Source organism: Penicillium riverlandense (assembly GCF_028828495.1).
Source record: "Penicillium riverlandense strain IBT 135883 chromosome Unknown utg000001l_segment0_segment0, whole genome shotgun sequence".
Lineage (NCBI taxonomy): Eukaryota > Fungi > Ascomycota > Eurotiomycetes > Eurotiales > Aspergillaceae > Penicillium > Penicillium riverlandense.
Genome location: NW_026643194.1, coordinates 2,844,789 through 2,867,162, shown reverse-complemented (window position 1 = coordinate 2,867,162; position 22,374 = coordinate 2,844,789). Strand labels below are relative to the sequence as shown.

Genomic DNA, 22,374 nt, shown 5'->3' with positions numbered 1-22,374 from the left:
TCTAGCCATCGTCCCCTACCTATAGAAAGAAGCGGGGTTTGATCCCGGAGGCTGCTGATAGGCCTGGTACTCTCCGCTGGGCGCTGGAGCAGGCGGGGGGCTGTAAGCAGTATACGGCACGGCCGGTGGAGCGTTGCCAGGAACTGGGGGAGGCTGATGTGAAGGAGGAACGGAATGGGCAACTGGCGATTGGGGATACGGGGGGTTTTGCTGTTGTTGTTGTTGCTGCTGCTGCTGCTGCGGAAAATAATGCTGCGGAGGCTGCTGAGGAATAGCGGACGAAGGTGTGACCTGAGATGAATCCTCAGGAGAATAAACTGAAGGCGAATAGCCTTCTTGCGGGGGCGGCGCTTGCTGCTGCTGGAACTGTTGGTGCTGTGCAGGTGGTGCCTGGGTGCCCGGTTGGTAGGGAGGACGATGGCCCACGTTGGGGTGGTCAACGGGGGTGTCGTACACGGATGTCCCCAGTTCCTGCGGATGATCATAGGTAGACTGCGGTCGGTGATGCGTAGGCGGCTGGTACGCATCCGAGGGAGGCGGCGGCTGCTGCTGCAGCGGCTGGGGTGGCTGTTGGTGCACGACTGGTGCACCCATGGAGGCTTGAATGCGGGGATCGGGGGAGTGAGATGCAGGCCGGTATGGCATTGTCTGCTCCGCACCATAGTATGGAGAAGCATTTGATTGCGGAGGTTGCGTTTCTAGATACCGAGATTAGCGGCCCTGTTGTGAACAACGCAATCTTTAGACAAACCTTGAGGACGAGGACTAAAGTATCGTTGATCTGCTTGGGGAGGGCCAGCCTGGGGAGGACCAGGAGGATATCCAACAGGGGCAACACCTGGGTAACCGTACTGCGGCTGGGGAGGACGGCCATACTGGGGCTGAGCCGGGTGGGTCATAGAGGCCTCCAAGAGGGACTCATAATCACGCCGGGCCTTGATGAACTTCTCGTTAAGCTGCGTGAACTCGTCTGGAAGACAGTAAGTACAATGCCTAACCAACGGGTTGGTCTTGGTTACCTTTCTTCTGGGAATATTTGCCAATCAGCTCGATGAGCTTAGGTCGAATCGCTAGCGTGTGATGGTAGAGAGTGGTGATTTCCTCATTGTCTTGAACATTGAGGTCGGAACTCCGCGTACTCAGTAGCGTCAGCAGCTTCTCGACGTTCTTGATCTGGCTGAAGACATCCGCCTCCATCTGTGCCTCTCGCTGCAACTCTTCTGTAGTGGGATCGGGGAGCTTCTCGACATAGTTCAGAGGGAAAATGCCGGTCTGTCCTCTCAACGATCCCTTCCACCAGTCTTTATAGACGGATTCTAGGACTGCAATGACATCGCCTTTCCGAAATTGCAACTCTCCCGGTTCAGATGGCATAAAGTCGAACAACGCTCTCACTCGAGATACAGTCGCTGCCGATGTTCCTGAAGGCACGGGCTGTGCCACAGCAGGTTGAGATTGAGCTTGGGTCGGCGCAGCGGAAGATGATGCGACTGCAGATGCAGAAGGTTCACCCTGTTTGGGTTCGGCCGGATTTTTATCCTTGATTGATAGGGCCAATGCCATCTGCAGCTCTTCTTCCTCTTTCTGTCGATCGGACTGGGTAATCTCGCGTTTTCCCGGTTTGGACGGCGGCTGCAGATTCGGGTCTAGGTGGCTCAATCAGCTTCTGTCTTGGTGGAGCTAGTGTGTTACTCACTCTGTGTCTTCAGTTGCATATACGCTTGCTCCATGATGCCGAAATCCGGGTTTGACGAGAACATCTGCGTCCATTCCTCCATTCGTTCCAGAATCTTGGACTTGACCTGCTGGTGTGTGTTCTGGAATACTTAGAATTGTCTGACAATGGGATTTCTCGGAACTTACCCGGTCAGCGGCCAGGCGAAGGAGCGCATCAGTAAAACTCCTCGAAGCCAGCTCGCGGTGAATCTTGGGTCCACAATTCTGCGACAGGGAATTGCCCAGCTAGCAAGTCAAGTCAGCATGACACACACAAAACAAGCACTCGGGGTTCCCGGCACTGTGAGAGGGGAATGCTAACCTCCAATGTATAGAGTTGCACATTGGCATTCCTATGAGCCAGTCTTTTGATCATGGCAGCGACCGCTTCTTTCGGACTATATAACCCCGGGTCGCGGTCAGCAGGGATTCCTCATGATAGGATCTAGAGTGGAGGAGAAACGACATACCCCGACTCTTCGGCAGAAACCTTGTCACAAACATCCTATCTCACGGAGCAAATATCAGCTCCTCGGTCCATATTAACACAGCCATCGCGTGTCGTGGGCCAACGCACCAGAATGTATTCCCAGTTCTCCGAGGTCAAATTCTCATCCGTCGCCTTGGCTGTAATAAAACAAAGTCGCACGAGTCAGCCATCCATTGTTATCACAAAGCTCAAGCTTGTGCACGGTGCAGGGAAGCACGGTCCAGAAATAGACTAGGCCCCCAGCTGCATCATAGGTCTAGGAATATGAGGTGATAGCGACGACTCACCGACGGCATCGTCGAAGGCGCTCTGGGGTGTACGGAACATCGCCAGTCTGTTGTTCTTCAAAGATCCCGGGCTGTCACAGTGGAAAGGGTCGGGGGTGGTTGGGTAGCTGTTCGTTCGGCCTAGGGCAGCTCGCTCGTTCGCTCAGATGTCTGTTTATGTCGAGTTCAGGGGTATTTGCTGTGGACCCGATGATCAGGCGAGGTCAATAAAGCGACCCGTCGTGGGCGAAGGCGTCTGTGGAAGCGATGCTTGTGTCGAGCACCGAATGCGGGGGGAGGAGTGACGAGGTCTCAGGGAGGCCAGCTGCGTGGTGAGTGGGCGAAGGCAATACCGAGAGGAGGGAGATGTCTCAGGAGAAAAGTATGAAGCTGGAAGCTGAGTGAATAGGTGCCTCTAGGATGTTCCAAAAGAGTATACAGAGCGATCGGGGGCAGTGTTGCTGGTGTTGGTGAGGGCGGAAGCACACTGAGTCAGCACGATGACGACTGACCGAGATTTCGTGAAGTATACTGCCTTGGTTCAGGTACGTCAGGCTCCTACTTTTTGAACTTTTTTTCCCTGTTGCCCTTTTGGTGTCTGCCTGTTGATCTAGGTGGCTTGCTGAAGATATTTATACCTGGAAAGCTCCGCGCTGCATTCTCCATACGGTATACATTGTGCAAAGCTATGACTGATGAGATGCGAGCACATACTATAAAGAGCTGCAGTCGATAAAATCGTCAAATCTGAACACATCACAAGTCTGAAGAGTACTCTAAACCCACACGATCAAGCCAAGCAAGACGATGGACACATGATAAACCGCGAGAGAGGACTACTACATTACAGAAACGTCCAACAACAGAGTCGCGGCAGAAAAAGTGACAGCCGAGTCATTTTTCATCCGTGACGATCGGATGCTTGCTAAAGAAGAAGGGTAAAATAAAAAAAGGTAAATGGGTACAAAGAAGAGACCAGACATGGAGACACAGCCATGTCAGAGTCGAGAGAAGAATTGGGGTATCTGAACTAGACGTCAAGAAAGATCAAGAATGGGCCAAACAAAAACCGAAACAGAAGGAATTGTCATCTAAGCACCCCCTTTCTGCGCTTTCTCCTGGGCCCGGTTGGCCCGAGCAGCCTTGACCAGGGGAGCGAGATGCGAGAGTGGTGAGCAAAGGGTCATAAATGGATGCTGCACATCAAGTCAGTGACAGGTCTCGGGAAAGGGAGTGCGTTGGAGCGTACCTTCAACAAGTCGTGTGCCGATGCGCGCTTCTCCGGGTCAACCTTCAGGGCCAGATGAAGGAAGTCGCGGAAAATGTTCGACAGTTTATGCTCGTCCTTAATGGTGGGGGTCCCATTGGTGGCGATCAGATACAATGCTCGGAGCGGCGATTCCGTCAGATACGGCGGCTCGCCCTCGATCATCTCGATTGCCATGATGCCTAGACTCCAGATATCGACCTTGCGACCGTACTCTTTGCGGGTGACCACCTCGGGAGCCATCCAGTACGGGGTGCCTACCATGGTGTTCCGCTTGTTCTGCGAGTCGTTGATCTGCGCGCAGAAGCCAAAGTCGGCTATGGAACAAATCAGCGCCGTTTTGAACCTCCAGGTCCGAAAGAACTTACTCAGTTTGATGTTGCCATCCATTGCCAGGAGGATGTTGTCGGATTTGATGTCACGATGAATGACACCCTTGGAATGGAGGTGTTGCAGGCCGTTCAGAGTCTAGGAAAAGTGTAAGCACTTGACATGAGTCAAAACATCTCTTGAGAAGAGAGACATACCTCTCGACAAACGGCCGCGATCTGTCCCTCACTCATCATGTTGAAAGTGACCACGTCAGTGAGACTACCACCTTCCATGTATTCCATCACTACCCATAGATCTAGACCATGCAAGAAGCTCTCCAAGAAGTTGACAATGTTCTTGTGCTTGCTGTCCTTCATGACCAGAATCTCATTGATAATGAGATCCTTCTTGGGCTGCAAGTCCAAGTTCATTTGTTTGATCGCGACACAGTTGTTGGTGCCCGCTTCATACGCTGTGTAAACACCACCAGAAGCACCCTGACCAATCTTGTTGAGGTTGTAGTAGATCTGAGTCGGATCGCCCGGGTGGCAGATCGACAGGAGGCGCGCCCGAATGTCTGCGGCATTGCTTTGTGGGCGCTGTCGCTGTCGAGGTCTGGCTGCAGGCGGAGCCCGCGCGGCACCCGAAGAAGGCACGGCGGACGAGGAACCAGTTGCTGGAGAGGCCGGTTGGCCGGTGGAGAGTTGTGGCAGCTGAGTCGGCGGGACCTGTGGAATATGCTGTGCTTGTTGCGCCTGCTGGGCTTGCTGGGCCTGCTGGGCCTGTTGGGCCTGTATACGTTGGCTCCGGCTGCGATCCAGCTGCTTCGATGTGATTGCTTGTTGGGCAGCTGCCATCATCTGCTCCTGTTGCTGCTGGTATTGAGTTGGATTGGAGACGATACCAGGCGGTGCTCGTGGCGCCGGAGTGCCATTTCGGGAACTGGATGGGCTGCGCTGAGGGGAAGGCACCGCCTCACTTTCTGGGATAGTCGGGGTACCGAAGGGAGGGCTATAAGCTTCTTGGGCTGGTCGTTGAGGCGTGCCCATGTACTGTTGCGAAACCGGGGGCTGCGGAGGAGGACGAGATGGCGTCATGCCGACAGTGGGTGGCTTCGGTGGTGCCCTGTTCGGGATCAGGCTGCCCAGCGGAGGCGACACCGCCTGGGAGCCTCCGGGTACCCCACGAGGGACAGGAGGCGGGGATCGAGGGTTTTCAAAACTTCCTTGATGGTTCTGCGGGAATCGTGGGCTCCCTGGGGGCGATGGTGCCCGCCCGCCGGTCGGGCTCTGTGCATGGTCAAACTTGTGCCATACCTCATCATCACTATCACCACGAGTGTTTTTCTCATAAAATCGCATGATGTCCATCATAGTCTGCGGGTGCTCTTCCTGCTCCTGCTTTGAGATGCCATTCTCCTGCAGCAAGCGCTGCCACTCCTTGGGCAGGCCTGTGAACTGGCCGGTCTGGTTGTCATATCCGACGTGGGTGACGTGGACCGGATTTTCGGGAGCAGATATTTTGATATTTGGCCGCGGAGAGCCCAGCACACTATTGACAAAGCTCGAGAAACTGGCCTTCTTGCTTCGCCCATGCCGGGGTGGCGGAGGCGTGTTGGCCGGGCCATCGCCCTCATCGGAATATCGTTTTACGGCTGGCGCCCGTTCGGTCTCCCGATGCGAGAAATCCATGTTGGGCAGGGTGGTGAAGCTGGCGGACTGGCGGAGAGATGGGAAACTCCGGGGGTCGGGGCTGGTGTGATGAGCACGTAGGGCCGGAGGCTGCTGGGGACGGTGGTCGGTCTCGACGCTGTTCTCATCCAACGCACTGAGCATACCCCGCGTCTCGTAGGGAGTCGTTATTTCATCTGAGCTGTGTTGATCGTAGGAGAAACGGTTGGAGCTGCGCGACCGGGCGGCGGGATAGCCAGAGGGATAACTCGACTCGGCGGGCGAGGGCCCCCCGCTGCGGTCGAGCGACGAGGACGATGAGCCGAAAACTTCGTTCGCGTTGGAGCGAGAGCGAAAATGATCCCGACTGCCGTTGGGCGAGGAGCGCGGGTAGACAGGGGCAGAGGGGTGGCGTTTGAGTGAGTTGGTGCTCTGGTGGCTCCGAAGAATGCGCGATCCGAAGCTAGGGGGGTCCTTGTGCAGCTTGCTGGACTGTCGGCGGAATTTCAAGAAACTGTCTGAATTCATGGCGGGCAACGACCTGTGTCTTCACGAGACACGGGATTGGAATTGGGGCTTGGGCCGAGGGGGTCAGACTCGGACGGGGAGGGGGAGGTTCAGTCCAACCAGGCCCATCTGCGACCGGAGGGTCTTGGATGGGGAGGGCCCGGACAGGGCTGGAAAGAAATTCCCGATGGGTTCTTGGAATGTTCGGGGAATCTGAAAGGAACTTGGATGGCAGGGGGGAAGGAATGCCACGAGAGAGATGATGGAGAGGGAGTGAGTGAGAGAGTGTGAAGGCAGAATAAATGAGAGCGAGTGCCAAGCACGTGGAGACTGTTACCCAAAGAGGCTGGGACGGCCAGTAGTTAATAGTGAACCTCGAACTAACCATCACTCTTTCTCTTTTTCTCTCGCACCATTCTAGACACGTCGGATGGTGGAGCCTAGTCCACCTTCGTTTGGGCTGAGTCGAACTAGCGTTGGGGGCAGCCCGTTTTGCCTGTCCACTTTTAAGACAAGACTCCACACAACGGTCGCCTTGACCTAGCCTGGTACTCTCCACCCGTCATGTCTCCAGTGGGCACATCCAGCCGCGGGTAATCGCCAATGAAGCAGACGCGCGCCAGCAAACCCAAAGTGCGCACGGGTTGTATTACTTGCAAGTCAGCAGCGACCGAGGTAGTGATAACAGTGGTATGTACTGACGTGGATAGGGCTCGTCGGGTCAAATGCGATGAAGGCAAACCCACTTGTACCAGGTGCACCGACACGGGCAGAAAGTGTGAGGGTTATGCCGTCCCAGCTTCGTCCGCTGCACTTCTCCCCATCGAGGTGGCACCAAGGCCAGAAGTGGCTTCGCCCGTCGAGCCACGCGCACTAGACTTCTTTTTTCATAAGACTGCTCCGCACTTGGCCGGCTTCTTCGAGGCCTCATTCTTCCAAGGCAGTGTCCTCCAGCTGAGTCTGGCAGAGCCCGCGATCCGCCAGGCAATTGCTGCAATAGCATCACTACACGAGCTAGAAGCACCGGATCCATCACTTCCGACAGACACGGGCTTATCGGCCGATCTCCCGGTCAGGCTCTACAATCAATCGATCAGATCAATTATAGACAGAGCCGCCGGTAATAATGCCATGCCGGTGGTAGCTGTGGCTAACATCCTGTATACCTGCTTTGAATTTCTCCGAGGCAATGCTGCTACCGCTGCTAACCACGTCCGGAGCGGCATCAATCTCCTGCAATCGTACCGGGAGCAGTCAGGAGGAGCGCCGGCAGGTCCGTGGGGGCAAAAGTATCAATCATTCGAATCACACTTCATGGAGACTGAGATCGCTCCATTATTGAGCTTGTTCAACGTCAACGTGCTCAAATTCGGCCGTCGCGACCGCGCAAGGCTTCTGCTCAATTCGGTGGATGACATCGGACAGGTCGTGTTGGCCGACCGGTTCGAGACTCCCCGTGAAGCTCGAGTCGCTCTCCTCGATCTCATCTCTATCTCCATTACCTCCTTTGAATATTTTGACCAGGTCGTCAGCCACGGAGAGCTGCCCATGGCAGATATCTTGGTCTTTTTCGACGGGATGCGTACGGGCCTCAGGCAATGGAAGGCCAAATTCGAGGATCTTGCTCGCCGCCAGGAACATTCGTGGAATCAAAAGGAGCAGGCTGCCGCGAACGTAATTCACGTCATGGGGTTCAGCGGCGATATCGGCATGATTGCCTACCAGGTCAACGGTGAGAGTGACTGGGATGCTTATCGATCCGAGTATGTAGAATTTATCCAACTCGCGGAATCTCTCGTTTCAGATGAAGCCCATTACCCCGATCCATTGGCCAAAGTGCTGAGCTTGGATTTTGGAATGATCTTCCCTCTCCACGCAGTGGCCTGGAAATGTCGCTGGCCCCATCTCCGTCGCAAGGGACTGGATCTATTCCATAAGATACCCAAGCGAGAATGGTCCCTCGTTTCGGAGCGCTACCACGCCATCTTCTCCCGAATCATGGAGATCGAAGAGTCCCACCTTCAGCTGGCGCCGGGTACCATCCCAGATGAGAATGTGCTTCCTCCTGAGCACGCCCGGATTCATGACTTTCAAGTGGCTCCTCACCCGATCAGCCCGGACGAACGTCCTCTGTTCGCTGTTAGCTTCTTCAGCAAGCCCAACGGTCTTGACAGTGACTGGCATTGTCAAACGGAGTATCTCCATCTAGGGACCTCTGAGTCCGCTGAGTCCGCTGAACTTGCGGTCCCGAGCAACTTGATCGCGCGGAGACCGTGGGCCAGCTCTGAGCTTTCCGATCCGAATACTATACGTCTCTTGAAGAGTGCTGTGTTTGGCTCCGAGACCGAACTTCTCGTGCGAGCGTCGCCTGGACGGGATCTTTGATGATATGATGCCATAGAGCGGGTGATAAACTTGGCTGCGGAGTTTTGATTCAGAAAGCGGCGGTGTTCATAGATCGAGATAAATGCTGATAATTATATATTCAGCTCACTTCTTATTGGTATGTCTCTAGACGCGTGATATATGACTCGAATAGACAGATTTAAAGAACGGCTTTTTGAGTAAATTTAATTTGCTTGGTTTCAAAATAAATCGCTTTGACCTGGCTCAGCAGTAAGTGAAGACAGATCAACTATAAAAGACACATGCCACCTTATTCCGCATATTTTCCATGTGAAAGGCCCACAGGTCACTATCTCTCAGACATGAACACACAGAACATCCACAGAGACACACTCCTCTTCCACGCCTGACGGTGGATTTTTCTGACACTGCCAACCATTCTGGCCAGCCTTTAACTCCACCTGCCCTTTCTCAGACGGGCCTTGAGAGATTCTCTCCAGCTGCAGTGTGAAATCTGTGATATTTTCTATCCCAGATGGAGAACTGAATTCCCATTGGCCATCATCACACTTGGGCCGGATTTCAATGGGTGCCAGCTTGTTCCTGTACGTAACATGAGATGTTGGTATCCGCAGAGCAAACACGCGGGTCGCCAAAAGAAAGGAGAAGAGAAAAAGACAACTCACCATGAAAGTTTGCAGTCAGTGGGCTTTTTCTTGTTATTTGGATCATGGAGCGTGAATCTCAGGTGGCCGGTGTAAGTGCTTTGGTTGGCGTGGATTTGGGTCAATTGCAGGGGTTGGTGACCTGTCTTCTGGTGGCTCGATGCTGCAAAGGCATTGCCGGCAGTCAGGAGAAGCGCCAAGATACTGAAGGTCTTCATAGTTGCACTTATCAGTAGAAGATACATAACCAGGAAGTGGGCGGGATGACTGTTGATGATATAAGAGTCTGCCGGAATGAGAGTTCCTTCCTCCCTTTTATGCTTAGCTATGGTGGCTCACATTAATAATGACTTCGTTAGGCCGTCTACTCTGTAATTTCTTTTTTAGGTCCAAACAAACATCCGTCTGTCTGTTATGGTTTGCTCAAATTTACGAAATCTACGCTTCCTATGGCCATTCAGCTCATTGTTTTGGTATCATTATTACTTAGGTTGGTAGAAGACACTAGCATTCTTTGTGTGTGGTAGGAAAAATAACTGCGATAATTGAGGAAACTGGTGATTTAGGGTCAACCGCCTTCAGTCAAAGGAGCCGGCCTTAAAGTAAGTGTCACGGTTTCGAGATGAGAAACCGCGAAGAAAAAAAATTTGGCAGGTGACTTTATCCCTAACACTTTGGGGGCGAATGACCCTTATCCAAGTTTGGGAAAGAATCCTGGAAGGAATGTAGGGAGCACGGGTGAAGCACACTCGCGCCCGAGTCTGAAATGGCAGTTCCTATCAATTCTGCTGGCCCCTTTTCGAAAACTTACTTGGATCATGAAACTAATGCAATTCATGTTGCCCACTCGTTGTTCTTGATTGGCTTCAAATGGCCAATAGAAGTGTGGATATTCAACAGGTTACACATCACATCAAGAATCTTTAACTGTGCCCCCTTGCCAAGCCAATAAAGGGGCCACTACCAGTGATCATAATTTATTCACTTAACAGCGGACTTTACAATTTGGTTTCTCTTTTTGTTTATTCTGGGCTGTACTCCTTTTGCTTGCGAATATTACTTCTTGGCATCTAAGCTTCTGCCTGGTCCGCTTTGGTTTGCACAGTGGATCTACCCATATTGGACAGATCAAACCAGGTTTCAGCCTTGCCGCTTTAGTTAACAGCCCTTGCTTTTTTCTGTTCCCTGGGCAGATCTAAATAACTCGATGCTAGTGCTCTTTTACTACTGTGGAATCAGTATCCTTGGCGTTGATATAGCCTCTTAAACTTTGGGAAACAATTTGTAAATGATTCTATGGTATCTAGTTTTGTATCTCTATAACATGGATCAATTATGATGCTCATATTACATGTCTTGGTTCAGACAGAGTCCTAAAGCGGTGATTCTAGAGCAGTACTTTTGCTTCCCATTCTCGATCAAGTTAGTGCGCATTTTATACAGTTGGCTTGAAGTAGCATTGGCCATTGCTTGGCAATTTGCTAGGCTGTCGTGCTTCTCTTCTATCAACCTTTCTTGTACTGTCTATCAGCTGTGTTTGGACTGGGAAGCAATAACAGTCGAGCCCCTCAAGTAGTGACATACTCCGGATTGGCTCTTGTTTAGAGATAGCTTAAACAGTCAATTGATCTTCCCAGCATTTCCGAACCATCGAGTCAGGTGATCTTCTCTCAAGAAGGGATGTTGTATCTAAAAGTGACTGGCCAAGGTCACTTGCCTAAGCACTTTTGTATCCTTTCAAGTGTTTCTATCATAAGTCAGCAATCGAACCTTCTGGAGCCCAAAAGACTTGTACATATGGCGTGATTTAGCAACAAATAATTCAAGATATACATACATGCTATGTATATGTGTGCCAAAATAAAGGGGATTAATTGTTTGGGATACCGTGGAGGTGTTTGCGCTGTCCTTGGCTCTTTCGCTCAGGCAGTCTCCAAATGCCCATGTAAAAATGGCATTGTGATAACCTTATCACAGGGGTATATTCTCGACGGCTCACCGTAGAAGGGATGTCGATTTGCGGAATGAGTCCATAAAGGGGCAACTTATGTATCCCCTCAAACTCATTCCTCACCTAGCTGTCTTTTTGAAAGGAATTGTATCAGCTTTTTTTATCTTCGTAGGTATGATGAGGGTTAATCTGAGGAAGGAAATCCTACATGGCGGTGTGATAATGTGATGTTAAGCACAGATATATATTTGGGGTCGGTGTGACAATATATCACGGACAACCTTCAACATTATTCCGCTTCTCTCCAATAAGGATATATTTCCTTGAATAGATTCCGCATTGTACCATCCAAGCATCTAGGTTACTGACGCCGTAAGTGTATCAACACCTTGCGGTGTTTCTGTGCCCTACCTAAGAAAGGGCTGGTGTGAATCAACTCCCCAGCCCCCGACTATACTTGCCAAGTGATTGCAGGGATAGACGACGGGTCTTTACCGAGTCTAGTATTCTAGCCGGATATTGTTTTCTCTATTTTCCCTACGTTAAGACAGTGTATACTGCAAATTTAAATACATACGCCGCGCGCGGCGTGCATTTGTCCTGGACGGCCCATCTGGATTCAACCTTAACTCTCCTCGAGAATCCAAGTTATGTAGATTTGATTCATTTCGCACATCTAGGCCAAGTCCATTCTTTCCTCTCCGGAACACCTGAGCTCCAGGACATACCCGACGAGTAAGGGCCGAGCCTTTGGTTTAAGCAAACGCTAACTAAACGCCCCACATCCCCGGTCGATCATGGAGGACGCGTCAAAATCAAAACACGATAAGCTCAGGAGCAAAACCATGAACTAAATCTACTGCGGGCAACGTAATCATCTCATATCCTTTTTTATTCCGTCTTCCCTCATGGCTGCGAACTGCCGCAGATTGGAAGCAGACTCGGACGCCGAACCCCACCCGGGCAAGCCCAGATATTCCCCTTGCCTGCCCCGGCAGGCCATTTAGCAAGACTGTGGGACCCGAGACTTGCAGATCGAGTATTATGCGTGTCGATCCCTCGCTTTCACAGCAAGCGTCAGATTCGATCTCGTTCTCCCGTCTGGCCCCGAGGAAGATTAACCCACATTCACCGTACCTTGCGCAATGAGAGTGGATCACCCACTCGCTCTCTACCCCCTAGACTCGGCGGTAAGCGCTGAAATGTAGCTCTGTTTTCCCACTGCCTGTAACGTTAATGATTGGCACCTACCTATAGCGGCCCTGCGAGAACTGTGCATGAAGCTATTGCTTTTCAGCGCATGGCGGCCGCTTCCTGAGCCGTCCATGCAAGGCGCTGAGCATCCCCAGAACCGCCATGCATGAGATAAAGCTCTAGTGAGACTACATGAAAGAACAAGGCGTTACCAAACAGGGCGGCCTCGGCCGCGGTACCCAAGACATAGGCATGGGTCGCTATGAGAGCCAAGTACTGCATGATCCAATATAAATTAAGGCCGTTCGCACCCCAAGCTCCGGGAAATTTACGTTGGCATTCAGACTAGTTCTCCTTTTTTTACTTTTCCCCCTTTGTCGTTGCCCACTAACCTAACCACCTGCAGCCCACTATGATGTTTTTTCTCTTCTGCTGGCTTGTGGCTTTGGTTAGTGCCTATCCCAACCGGGGTCCCTGTTCGGGAGATTGCTGGACACACGATCCCGCCTTGGCCCAAAGACAATCCGATGGCAAGTATTTTCGCTTTGCTACCGGAGACGGTGTCTTGATCTCGACTGCCAATTCCCTCAGGGGACCATGGACCGCGGTTGGCTCTGCCCTGCCCCAGGGCTCTCACATCGAGCTCAACGGCGTGAACAAGACCGATATCTGGGTATGGTAGCTACTTTCTGCTAAGGAAGGTATATATGGCTAACAATTGATTCTTTACAGGCACCTGACGTGCATCGCCAGGACGGTGTCTACTTCATGTACTACGTGATCTCCAAGCTGGGAACTCAGGACTCTGAGATAGGCGTGGCTACTTCACCAAACATGGAGCCAGGCTCCTGGACCGACCACGGCGCTGTTGGTATCCCAGCCAATGGCGAATACAACCGCATTGACCCCAACTGGATCTCCATTGGCGGCCAGTCATATCTCAACTTTGGCTCTTACTGGAACGACATTTTCCAGATTGAAATGCAAAGCCCGCTACAGGCCGCCAATCAAGAGCCTCGAAACCTGGCGTTTAATGCCAGTCTCAACCACCGCGAGGAAGGGTCGTTCATGTTCCAGAATGGCGACTGGTACTATCTCTTGTTCTCCGCTGGTATTGCCAACGCCTACACCGCTACCTATCCCGCGCCCGGAGAGGAGTACAGCATTCGCATGTGCCGTTCTCAGTCTGGATTCAGTGGCTTTGTAAGATTTTTGCACTCTTTGCTCGCGCTCAGCACTAACAGTCTGTTTCCAGGTGGACATGCAAGGCCAGAACTGTCTAGAAAGCGGCGGTTCGATGCTGCTCTCCAGCCATGGAGATGTTTACGCCCCCGGTGGACAGTATGTGGCCCTTCATATTTCAATTTTTCCTCCATCCAGCTAACCAGATCCAGGGGCGTTCTCGCGGACCAGTACCTCGGACCCGTTCTATACTACCACTACTACACACCCGAGGCGAAGCAGGCTGCCGCCGGCAATTCGGGATACCGGTTCGGCTGGAATGAGCTTGGCTTCCAGAACGGATGGCCGTACGTGAAATGATCTCGGCAACAAAAGCATTCTTCCTCCTCGCATACATACACATCGCACATTTTCCCTACCTCCTGCTACATAATACATACTAGATACATTTCGCTGCAGGAAGGCTCGAGGCCAGGGCCTCGTTTTTCTCCATCCATGTTCAAGGTAGGGTTATCGTGTTTATAGCACTGCACTCTTTTGTGATACCCATGCCGGTTGGCGGTTTGTCATGTCATGGTTCACTCGCGTCAAGATACTATATTATAATTTCTCTTCGTCAATAGACGCCCCGCGATGGTCGGGAGATCAATTACCATTTGCAGAAAAACAAACATGTAGAATCGTCTATCTGGACTAATGTACAGAATATGCCAAGATACCCATCATTTACAGCCAGCCCATACTACTATGTACTTGTGCATATCCTCAGATGTACCTCTACCGACCTACATATTTGAGCTCCAGTGTTCGCAGAGGCAGGAACGAGATGCTCGTAAACACCAAGGCCAGCTCGTTGGCGATATCGCCGCCGCTCTTGCCGATCATATCGGCAAGAGCACCGACATAGTACGTCTCCACCATGCCCACAATCCATCCAGCAGCGCCGCAGAGGAATGCCGCGAGTCCGGCCAGACCCAGCGGCATGCGCGACGGGTCGTCCCAGGCATCAAGGTCGTAGTTGGTGAGATTGCCTTTGCGAAAGTAGTAATGTTCAGTGAAGAGGATGACAAAAAAGGAAGTGTTCCAGTAGCCGAGCAACGACAGGAAGTTCTGTAGGACTGCCAGCAGGTGGTTGCGGCCCACGATGCCTATCAGTAGGATTCCGACAAAGACGAGGAATGACCAGAACATCCGCGGCACTTTCGCGAATGGGGGAGCAAATAGCTGTGCGGAGAGTGCGCCGGCATAGATGGCAATACAGTTGATTCCGACTGGAAAACAAAACGAGTCAGTAGGATATTAGGAAGGGAGATGGCAGCTAAACACATACTTCCTGATAAGACGAGTAGGACGAGGATGAATTTGGCAAACCCTTCCGGAAACATAATCGTCTTCAAGATCTCGCCCATGCCGATACCATAAGCTTCTTCCCACTTGGGGTTTGTGTCGAGTGCGGAGCCAACACACGCACCCAGAATCATGCCAATACATGTCGGGATCGTGATGCCCAGAGTTGTGTACAGGAACACCTTGATCTTAGGCGTGTCTACTGGATAGTGGACGTAGAAGTCCGAGACGATCGAGCTCCAAGAAGCACTCGAACCATAGACGACGCCAATCAGACTCAGCGCATTACCGGACTTGGTTGCGCCCGACACCGCGGTCACAGGCAGGGCCAGGCTGGCGTGGGGCGCAGCCATCCCGTAGAGGATCATAAAGATAACGAAGAATAGGATCCATGCGTATTTCTCGTACAGCAGGACTCCGCGCAGCCCGATAAAGCTAAACATCAGACTGATGCAGGCGATGATAACGACGCCGACGACAATGGAGACGTGCCCGTCAGACACGGCGCTGAGCGCAAGACCGCCCGTAATGCAACTGACGGATGACCAGCCCAGCTGTTCAACCACGTTCAGCGCGGCGATGATTGACGACGGGTAGAAGCCGAAAGAGTATCTGGAAATGGCGACCTGGCGCAGTCCCGTGCCGGGGCCCATTGTCGCGCACCAACCCTAAAAACGCCAAAAAGTCAGTTTTGCAGATATATTGCGAAGGGAATGGCATGCTAACTGTTACACATGCGCCTAGAAGCGTCGCAAAGATAATTATGGGGATGCTGTCCCCTAGCGACAGACCGAACTCGTAGCCCAAAAAGCCCGTGCTGAAACAACTGATGTTCATCGTAGCCGACGCCCACATGAAGGCCATGACCAGAGGGTTTGGCGGATTTCGCGCCTCGGGCAGGACGCGGTCGAGACTGTGGGACTCGATGCCCATCTTGCGATCCATCAGCTCTTCATAGTAGCGGATGCGCGCAAAGAAGCCCCGCGGCTTGACGGGCTTCTCCTCGACAACAGTGACATTGAGATCGGTGGATTTCTCTTCGTCCATGATGGCCGGATGGTGGGTGCGAAAGGAAATTTCTCCTCACGCGATCTGGGGTCTTTAAGTTCCATTCCACGGGCCTATGGGTCGCGCCTACCAGCGGCACTTGGTATTTCAAGATTGTTGGTGGATAGCAACATCTGCACATAGTAGTCGCCAGCTACTCCCTACACAGCCCTCAATAATAATGCATATTTCTGACTGATCTAGGCATGACTATCTACGTCGCACAACACCTACATAGAACAAGAGTTAAATACTTGGTCAATCCATGTCCAGATCACCACCTCCACAGCGGAGAAAATTCTTCCTTATCACCAAGTGGGGTCGCCGGCGCCCGATTATCATTGGTGGTAGTCTATACTAATTAAGTTAGTGGCACAACATCCCGTCGGTATACAGCGTCATGTGACCAGGATTGGCCCTAATGGGGGCGAGAGATGCAATGACGTTGGATTATTAGGCCTCCAATCAGCTGACAGTCATATAAAAGGAATGGAATCTCACCTATTCATTATTAAATAAACCAAGTTTTACCTACACATTTTGCTACGTAGGTACATTATTTACGAAAGCATCAAAATGGCTGAAGGAGACCAACCGGTGAAACTCACAATCACTCACTACCGCAAGCAACAGCACACCCATGAGGCCTTCATCAAGTGGATCGTCGAGGAGCACTTACCCCTTGCCATGCCCGTCTTCAAGAAACACGGAGTCCTAGAGTATTCGCTTGTGGGTAACCCTTTAGATACTTCCTCCTACGACCTTGAGCTGGACTTACATCTGACATATAGTTCGTCACACCACCTTCACTAAATACCGCACTGAAGCAGGAGGTTGGGAAGGCTCGACCAGGCTGGGATTTTGCTGACTTTGACTGTTTCATCGAGTACAAGCTCCCTAATGTGGAAGTTATCAAGAATCTCATGTCGGATCCAGACTTTGCGGCATCGCTCAAAGACCAGGATGACTGGGTTGACGTCCCAAAGGCCTTGGTTTCGCTAGGATACTCTACCACGTACCTACAGGATGGGAAGCCTGTGAACTAGGGAAGGTAGGGTTTGAGGTAGAGCGGAGTGCACCAACAAGGGATTCCACGTGTGTGTACTATTTACTTTATGAACCAGAATCACACTGCACAGAATTAAATATGTGAATATCTGTGACAAATGCATCTTCTGTTCTGATTGTTTGGTAGCGATGGAGGGGCTTTAAACTGTATTATTTATCAATATGAGTGACTAATCTTTTGCTGTGACCGTTTGGCGTGCCAGATATTTTTGGAAGTTAGCTAAAGGCGAGGTAGTCAGTTATATTTGGACTGAGTGGGCCTTTCCCTGTTGTCGGCTTAACTCTTCTGGCCAACCTTGAGATTCTTAGCGAATTATACTTTCGATGTCAAAACCAGCACCGTCTCGCCACCCGAGGTCCTGGGGTAGATTCACATTGGCCTACCAAACACACGCAAGTTTAAGTTCGTTACCGTGGCAGTTACATCCCGTGATTATTTGCACTAGTCAGTGGGCGGAGTTGGATTGGATGAGGCTGAACAATTCTCAAATATTATTGTCCCCTAGGATGGTATGTAGTAGTAATTTAAAAAAGGAAAACGTCAATTATCTCTTAATCATTCAATCTGTTGTCGGTAGCGGTTGTAGTGGGCTAGCGCTCGGAGAAAATCCCCCCGGAGTGTCTGGGGAGCCGAGAGTGGCCTTTTCGCGCCGCCTGCGCTGCACTCTCACCCTCGTTCACCTCACTCTCTTCTCCCACTTGGCACCGATTCCTCTCTCCCGCCCTCTCCCTCTCCCCGATTCCTTTTCTCACGGTCCCCGTTTCCTCGGACGCGTGTTCCCTCCCTCTGGCGCTCTGGTCCCCGTGCTCTGCCCCAGATCGCCGTCCCCCACGGCATCCGTTTTAGAATCGGCATCGCTTTCGAGCGGTCAATTCTTTTCTATAAATCGTCCTGTGTCATCAATTCGATTAGGCAATTCACAGAATTTGGTGAGTACCTCCTCCGACCACTCCTCTTCCACTAGGCGGTGATCGGTTTCCATCCCATACTGATGCAGACCAGTCTACCTGGTTGATTGCAGGCTCATCCAGACCCGGTCGACTACGAACCTGCCCCCCGACCACCCAATTTGTCAATCTCCGTTCAACTTCAAACATTCGTGATGGCAGCTGAAGCTTCAACCTCTGCCAATGGCGGAGCCTCCAAGTCCTTGGCCGCTATGCTGGAGCAACAGCATGAGGCGCACAATGCAACAGTTGAGGATGTGGTGGACGAGGAAGATGTCAAGCATCCCCCTCCCTCCTCTCTGCTGACAACCGAACAACCCACCGCTGTCGCTGCCCCCGCTGCTAAATCGGCCACCACCGCAGAGGCAGCAGCTTCCCCGTCAGTCCCCAAGCCTGCCCCGAAGAAGGCCCCGACATTCGATGTGCAGTCAGACGAGTTATTCCCCGCCCTAGGGAGCGGACCAAAATCGACGACACCTGCGGCGGCCACGTGGGGTGCAAAGAAGCCTTCGGCCGCAGCGGCCGTGGCCAATGGCTTACCGGCTCAACCAATGGGTACGTATTTCATTTGGATTGTATGAAAGGTTTCTGACAAACCGGTGCCAGATGTTCCCCGGATAATGGCCCTTCCCGGAAAGCACATGGAACAGCTCCGGCTAGCCCCATCCCAGATGCTCCCACGCGGACAGCTGAAGAAGCCCCTGCGAGATATCCTCCGCGATATCTCCCGTCGATCCAAGGCCAATGTCGACATGCGCGGTGGCCCCGGAGGCTCTATCATCTTTGAAGGAAAGGGCTCGGTGGAATCGGTTCGGCAGGCCCTCAAGGAGGTGGCCCAGCAGGTTGGATCCAAGGTTACTAGACAATTCTCCCCTTCCTCAGTGGTTTCCCTCAATGGTTTCTGAATCTGACTCTCGAGTAGCAATCTGTCCGCGTTCCCATCCCTACCTCCGCTCGAGCTCACATTATTGGCCGCCAAGGCGCGGTGGTGCAGGACATTCAGACCCGCACCGGTGCTCGTGTGCAAGTTCCCCGGGCTGATGGTTCCGCCGCGGCCGCCGAAGATGACGACAGCGACACCATTGACATCTTGATTGAAGGCGATGCTGTGGCCGCGGAGATGGCGCGCCGAGAAATTGAAGCCATTGTCAAGGAGCGAGGCTCAAACATGAGTCTGCGCCTGAAGACCGTCCCTCCGGAGTTCTTTCCCTTTATTGCTGGCCCACACGATGCCAACCTGCGGGAGATTGAAGAGCGCACCAAGGCTCAGGTCCATGTGCCTCGTTATGATACCTGGTCGAGTCAACCTCCACCTCAAGAGGCCAACCCGGGCCAGGTGCAGTTCGTGCCCGTCCCAGACAAGCACATTCTCATCTCTGGAGAGCGGGCCGCCGCACAGGAGGCTCGCGCCGAGGTTGAGCGCATGGTGGCGGACTTGCAGCGCCAATTGACCCTCCGCCAGCTGGCAATCAACCGTGGCCAGCACCAGTTCATTCTGGGCAACGAGGCCGACGCCCTTCACCAATTCCTTGCGCAGACTGGATGTGCCATTGTGCTGCCCCCTCAGTCCGATGAGAGCGAGTTCCTCACCATCACCGGCCCGCTTAACCAGATCGAGGCCGGCATCAACCACGCGATGGATCTCGCTACCAGCATGCAGATGTCCAGCGTTGACCTGTCCCGCCAGCACCCCAACGCTCCCGCTGGTCCACATGCGCATGCACGTGCCCTCACTCAGTACCTCCGACGGCGCCAAATCATCAAGGAACTCGAATCGACGTACGATGCGCGGATCGCGCTGCCGCCAAGCGTTGAGGGGCCTGTTACTTGGGAGGTGTACTCGCGGGATGGTAAGAACACCATCCGTGCTCGCTCCGACATTATGAACCTCGTTCAGGCCCACCCTCCTGCCAGACTTCGCCATGTGCCCGTTGACCCCTACTACCACCCCTACCTTCGCTCCAGTAGCGCAAGCAAGCTTCAGTCGGAATACGGTGTCCATCTTCTGGTCCCGGACAACGTCGACAGCCCTGAAGTCGTGCTTGTGTACGAGGGTCCTTCTGCGACTACTTCGCAGTACGAGGTTCCCCGTCAACGTCCCTCTCCAGCTGATATTGCAACTTTCGAGCAAGCTCTGCAAGAGGCAGAGCAATATCTGCTTAGCGCACTGGGTGACCAGGGTGATATCATCGCGAAGTCAGTCTCGGTTCCTGCCAAGTACCAGGAGAAGGTGCGAAAGTTCATCATCCGCGAGCAGAATGCCAAGGGCGAGAACAGCATCCCTGTACGTGCCATCGTAGGCGATGCGCGCGGTAGCCAGTGCGATGTGGCGCTACGTGGTCCGTCGGCCTTGGTGGGTGACCTCGCTAAAGCAGTGGATGCGTTTGTTGTTGAGCAGGAGAAGGACGACCTAGAGCGTGGTTACACGACCTCCTTTGACTTCCCTCAAAAGTACGCCAATTTCCTGATCGGCAAGCGTGGCGAGAACATCAACAAGCTCCGTGAGGAGTTTGACGTCGACATCAAAGTGGAGAATGGCAAGGTCGAGGTCAAGGGACCCAAGGCCAAGGCGGACGCTACTCGCATGCGCATCATCAGCCTGGGCAAGAAGTTGGAGGATGAGACTACCCACATCCTGAAGATTCCGGCGCAGTACCACCGTGAGCTGATCGGCCAGCGAGGTAGCCAAGTCAACCGTCTCCAAGATCGCTACTCGGTTCGCGTCCAGTTCCCTCGCGCGACTGTCCCCGATGACTCCGTAACGGATGCGGGCAGTGACGCTGGTAGCGCTCGGCCTGGCCGGGCTCAGCAAGCCCCCGATGAGGTGTTGGTTAAGGGTCCGAGCAAGGGCGCCGACTCCGCTCGCGATGAGATTCTCAGCCTGCTGCAATGGGTGGCAGACCACTCGCACACTGCCACTATCTCTGTGGCCCAGAACCAGGTTGCATCTCTGATCGGTCAGCGCGGCCGCGAGATGGACAAGCTTCGCGCGGATACCGGGGCCCAGATCGACGTGCCGAGTGCCAATGACACGCCAGACGCCTCGGGACGGGTGCAGATTCGTGTGAAGGGCACGAAGCAGCAAGTCAATGAGGCCAAGAAGGTCTTGCAGGAGCGGTCCAGCGAGTTTGATGCGACGGTCACCAAGTCGATCGACGTGGACAAGAAGTACCACAAGGCTCTGATCGGCGGAGGCGGTATGTTTCATTCGTCTAATCTTACGTTCTCAATTACTGACCAACACTTCTCAGGTGCCAACATCCGCAAGATTGTGGTCGAAGCCGGTGGCCCCAACGACGGCAGCGCTGCCCGTATTGTTCGATTCCCGCGCGCTGAGAGCAGCGAGTCTACTATCCGCTTGGAGGGCAACGGCAAGGTGGTCGCGAACATCATCCAGGCGATTGAGGAGTTTGTCAAGGAACGCGCGGACCAGGTCACTGAAATCCTCGACGTCCCCACCGCCCAGCACCGTATGCTTATCGGTCGTGGCGGCGAGACTCGGCGCGACATCGAGTCCAAGTTCAATGTCACCTTGGACATCCCCAAACAGGGTTCGGGCCGCACCGACGTCAAGCTCAAGGGTGCCAGCAGCGCCGTCACGGACGCCAAGGAACACGTCCAGGGCATGCTAAAGCAGCAGCATGTCGAGTCTGTCGACGTGCCGCGCCACCTGCACCACGTCGTCGCCGACGGCGGCGCCTTCTTCCGCCAGCTCCGCAACAGCCATCAGGTCACCGTCGACCACGCGGGCCAGTCCGTGCCGCCTAACCGCGCCGCGGACGAGACTCGTAGCACCGCCAACGGCGCCTCCATGCCCCTGATCACCGATGACCCCAGCGAAGCGACGGACGCCCACTCGTGGAAGGTTATCGACAATGCCTCGTCTGCCGATGCTGCGGACGAGGCCCCCTTCCCCTGGGTCCTGACGGGCTCCCCAGAGAACGTGGCCAAGGCCAAGACCGCTCTCGAGAAGGCCATCGCCTCGGCCTCGCAGCAGTCCGCGACGGGCTACCTGATCCTGCCGGACCCGAAGACCTACCGTTTCGTCGTCGGCCAGGGTGGCAGCCAGATCAGCACTATTCGCAAGAAGACCGGTTGCCGCATCAACGTGCCCAAGGACCAGGCTCGTGGCGAAGCTATTGAGATCCGCGGTAGTCCCGATGGCCTGAACCAGGCCAAGGACATGATCTTGGAAGCGGTCCAGAATGGTCTCAGCGGCGTTTCTTCGCGGTGATGATATTTCGAAAAATCTTCCAAGATGAACATAGGAAGTTTCTTCCCCTTTCCTTCCATACTGAACCTTTTTATGTTATACATACGCAAAGAAGCGAGATATCTTTATTGTGTTTTTCTCTTTCATGTTCAGCATTTAATTGTGGTTCTTTTATTTTAAAAAAA

At 53.2% G+C, this 22,374-nt stretch overlaps 7 protein-coding genes across 7 annotated transcripts; 4 read left to right on the top strand and 3 right to left on the bottom strand.

Moving 5' to 3' along the window:
• Positions 1–15: 15 nt before the first annotated feature.
• Positions 16–2,533, bottom strand: N7474_001164 (ESCRT-0 subunit protein HSE1; the record flags this gene model as incomplete). The annotated part of the gene is made up of 9 exons (XM_057192579.1): positions 16–698; positions 752–970; positions 1,020–1,646; positions 1,697–1,817; positions 1,864–1,962; positions 2,039–2,114; positions 2,187–2,221; positions 2,294–2,343; positions 2,494–2,533. 9 exons carry the CDS (start codon positions 2,531–2,533, stop codon positions 16–18), a joined length of 1,950 nt encoding a protein of 649 aa, XP_057057532.1.
• Positions 2,534–3,563: 1,030 nt separating this feature from the next.
• Positions 3,564–6,249, bottom strand: pakA (mitogen-activated protein kinase kinase kinase kinase STE20; the record flags this gene model as incomplete). The annotated part of the gene is made up of 4 exons (XM_057192578.1): positions 3,564–3,668; positions 3,722–4,056; positions 4,108–4,207; positions 4,267–6,249. The coding sequence occupies 4 exons, from the start codon at positions 6,247–6,249 to the stop codon at positions 3,564–3,566; spliced, it is 2,523 nt and encodes an 840-aa protein (XP_057057531.1).
• A 582-nt stretch (positions 6,250–6,831) lies between these two features.
• N7474_001162 (Zn(II)2Cys6 transcription factor domain-containing protein) lies at positions 6,832–8,613 on the top strand (the record flags this gene model as incomplete). The annotated part of the gene is made up of 1 exon (XM_057192577.1): positions 6,832–8,613. The coding sequence occupies one exon, from the start codon at positions 6,832–6,834 to the stop codon at positions 8,611–8,613; it is 1,782 nt and encodes a 593-aa protein (XP_057057530.1).
• A 4,183-nt stretch (positions 8,614–12,796) lies between these two features.
• On the top strand, positions 12,797–13,926 carry N7474_001161 (uncharacterized protein; the record flags this gene model as incomplete). The annotated part of the gene is made up of 4 exons (XM_057192576.1): positions 12,797–13,057; positions 13,117–13,587; positions 13,640–13,725; positions 13,779–13,926. 4 exons carry the CDS (start codon positions 12,797–12,799, stop codon positions 13,924–13,926), a joined length of 966 nt encoding a protein of 321 aa, XP_057057529.1.
• Positions 13,927–14,343: 417 nt separating this feature from the next.
• Positions 14,344–15,960, bottom strand: N7474_001160 (putative nucleoside transporter; the record flags this gene model as incomplete). The annotated part of the gene is made up of 3 exons (XM_057192575.1): positions 14,344–14,837; positions 14,897–15,581; positions 15,640–15,960. The coding sequence occupies 3 exons, from the start codon at positions 15,958–15,960 to the stop codon at positions 14,344–14,346; spliced, it is 1,500 nt and encodes a 499-aa protein (XP_057057528.1).
• A 576-nt stretch (positions 15,961–16,536) lies between these two features.
• N7474_001159 (EthD domain-containing protein) lies at positions 16,537–17,006 on the top strand (the record flags this gene model as incomplete). Its single annotated transcript, XM_057192574.1, has 2 exons — positions 16,537–16,689; positions 16,752–17,006. 2 exons carry the CDS (start codon positions 16,537–16,539, stop codon positions 17,004–17,006), a joined length of 408 nt encoding a protein of 135 aa, XP_057057527.1.
• Positions 17,007–18,131: 1,125 nt separating this feature from the next.
• N7474_001158 (putative RNA binding effector protein Scp160) lies at positions 18,132–22,210 on the top strand (the record flags this gene model as incomplete). The annotated part of the gene is made up of 4 exons (XM_057192573.1): positions 18,132–18,531; positions 18,583–18,830; positions 18,899–21,173; positions 21,228–22,210. 4 exons carry the CDS (start codon positions 18,132–18,134, stop codon positions 22,208–22,210), a joined length of 3,906 nt encoding a protein of 1,301 aa, XP_057057526.1.
• Between the last annotated feature and the right edge of the window lie 164 nt (positions 22,211–22,374).